Raw genomic sequence first — 1972 nt, forward strand, 5'->3', positions numbered from 1 at the left:
CTGCCACTGGCCCCAGCCACCGCGGGGACATGGTGGGGACGTGCTTGGGCTCTGCGATGACCACGGAGCCTCGGCTCCGCTCCCCACTGAGGGTGATGGCAGCACAGGCACTGCGGTGTCAGCAGCTGGCCGCAGGGATGCTGGTGCCCCTGTCACCCTGACGGGGACCCTGCCTGCGGCTGGGACAGTCGCCGGCCACTCACCCCTCGAGGCAGATGGAGGACTTCACCCTCGTCCTGGCCATGGCCTTCCTGCAGTACTCGATCTGGGGCCGGCCGCGGGGGGAGATGTCAGGGGTGCCTGGCAGCCCGTGCCCCCCAGGAGCAGCCCCCGCCCCTCACCCTGCTCACCTCCCGCTTGTAGTAATCCATGTTCTTGGTCTGCAAGAGATGCGTGGGGTCAGGTGAGGGCATGGCAGGGCCGGGATGTTGTGCCCACCAGCCCTGCCCAGCACCACCCTAGGCAAGGACCCAGGCATCCAGCCCCCCTCCTCGCGCTGGCACCCCGTGGCCCATCCCCGTGGCCTCCAGCCTCATCCCCACACCCCTCTTAGCTCAGCTGGCACAACCTGTGGGGTGAACCCCGGCATCCACCCCCCACCCCAGCGTGGCACCGGCCCTGGGTTAGTGACACTTACGTGGGCAGAGGACACTGCACACGGCGCAGAGAAGAGAAGAGAAAGCGGGTGGTTAGTGAGGACGAGCCAGGCAAAGGGGGGCCGGGACAGTGTTAGTGGGGTCACGACACGGGGAAGGGCCTGGCGGCGGCTGCGGGCACCCCGGGGTGCTAGGGCTCCCAGCAGAGCGGCCACCCCGCAGGGCTTAGGGGTGCTGGCACAAAGGGGTGGCAGGCGCATGGGCAAACACACAGACCCCTCCCCGGCTCAGCCGGGGCAAAGGGGACAGGCTGGACACACGGATGTTAGCAGAGCTGGGCCCCCCCACCCACCCCCCAAATGTGGGCACAGCCTGGGGTGGGATGGCCGGGCACCCGCTGGGGCAGCTCAGCACCCTGACACATGCGAGTAGCTGCACCCTGTGCCCACTGGCAGCCCTGGGGGTGCCCGGCACTCACCAGCTGGATGCGGGTGCTGTGGCAGTTCCTGCGTGCGGGGCCCTGCTCCAGCACATTGGGGGCTCCCGGCTGCAACGAGAGCATCGCGCCGGGGGCTGGAGGGACCCCCCCTGTGCCCCCCAGCACCAATTCCCAGGCCGGGGCCATGTGTGGTGCCAGTGCCCTGGCCCTCCCGCCTGCCCAGGGCTGCACCCGCCAGCCCGGCACCCTTTGCCCGCCCCCCCAGCATGTCCTCACCGGGGGCCGGTTGACGAGCCAGTATGCCTGCTCCTGGCAGTCGATGACGATGCGGTCACCCTTCCGCCGCTGCTTGGCCGCCCTGCCCGTGCAAAAGCAGCGGGGAGGCGCTGGCACCCTGCCTGCCCCAGCACCCAAGGGTGCTCCGTCCCCAGTGGCTCCCTGGGCTGCAGAGGTGCGGGTCCGTGCCTACACTCACCGGAGCTGCTCCCGCGCCTGCATCACCACGAAGTCCCACGTGTGGTTGATCCGCTTGTGCAGGAGGTTGTAGTTGTCCTGGGGAGCGGCAGCAGCAGTGTTACCCCCCCGTGGGCACGGTGCGACACCCGTCCCCTTGCCTGGCTCCGGGTCCCGTTGCCACTCCAGCACAGGCAGAGCTGGTGCCACCCTGCAGGTGAGCCCCCACTCCTGGGCGAGCTGAGACCCCCCAGCTCATCACAGGTGTGAGGAGGGCACCGCTCACCTTCTCATGCTCGATCAGGTCACCCTGCTTGCGGATGTTCTTCTTGGCCAGGTAAATGGCTGCAAGAGGATTGGTCGCACCTCAGGGGGAGCCAGGAAGGGGCTGCAGCCCGTGCCAGTGCTGGCGGCACAGTGGCACCTACCGTAGTCCAGCTCCGTGGCCGGCCACTTGGTGCTGGTCCAGAAATAGGGGGTCTGC

At 68.8% G+C, this 1972-nt stretch overlaps 1 protein-coding gene across 1 annotated transcript in view; it reads right to left on the reverse strand.

The window, feature by feature from the left end:
* Positions 1–1972, reverse strand: part of RGS11 (regulator of G-protein signaling 11) — a 26872-nt gene that overhangs the window by 24016 nt on the left and 884 nt on the right. Inside the window, exons 3-9 of the mRNA XM_009278703.1 lie at positions 1917–1968; positions 1775–1833; positions 1511–1587; positions 1312–1393; positions 1075–1143; positions 351–374; positions 204–265 (exon numbers count right to left, since the gene is read on the reverse strand). Of these exons, the coding sequence (XP_009276978.1) occupies positions 204–265; positions 351–374; positions 1075–1143; positions 1312–1393; positions 1511–1587; positions 1775–1833; positions 1917–1968 (425 nt within the window). The remainder of the gene's footprint in view (positions 1–203; positions 266–350; positions 375–1074; positions 1144–1311; positions 1394–1510; positions 1588–1774; positions 1834–1916; positions 1969–1972) is intronic.

Source organism: Aptenodytes forsteri, unplaced genomic scaffold, assembly GCF_000699145.1.
Source record: "Aptenodytes forsteri isolate BGI_AS27 unplaced genomic scaffold, ASM69914v1 Scaffold26, whole genome shotgun sequence".
Taxonomy (NCBI): domain Eukaryota; kingdom Metazoa; phylum Chordata; class Aves; order Sphenisciformes; family Spheniscidae; genus Aptenodytes; species Aptenodytes forsteri.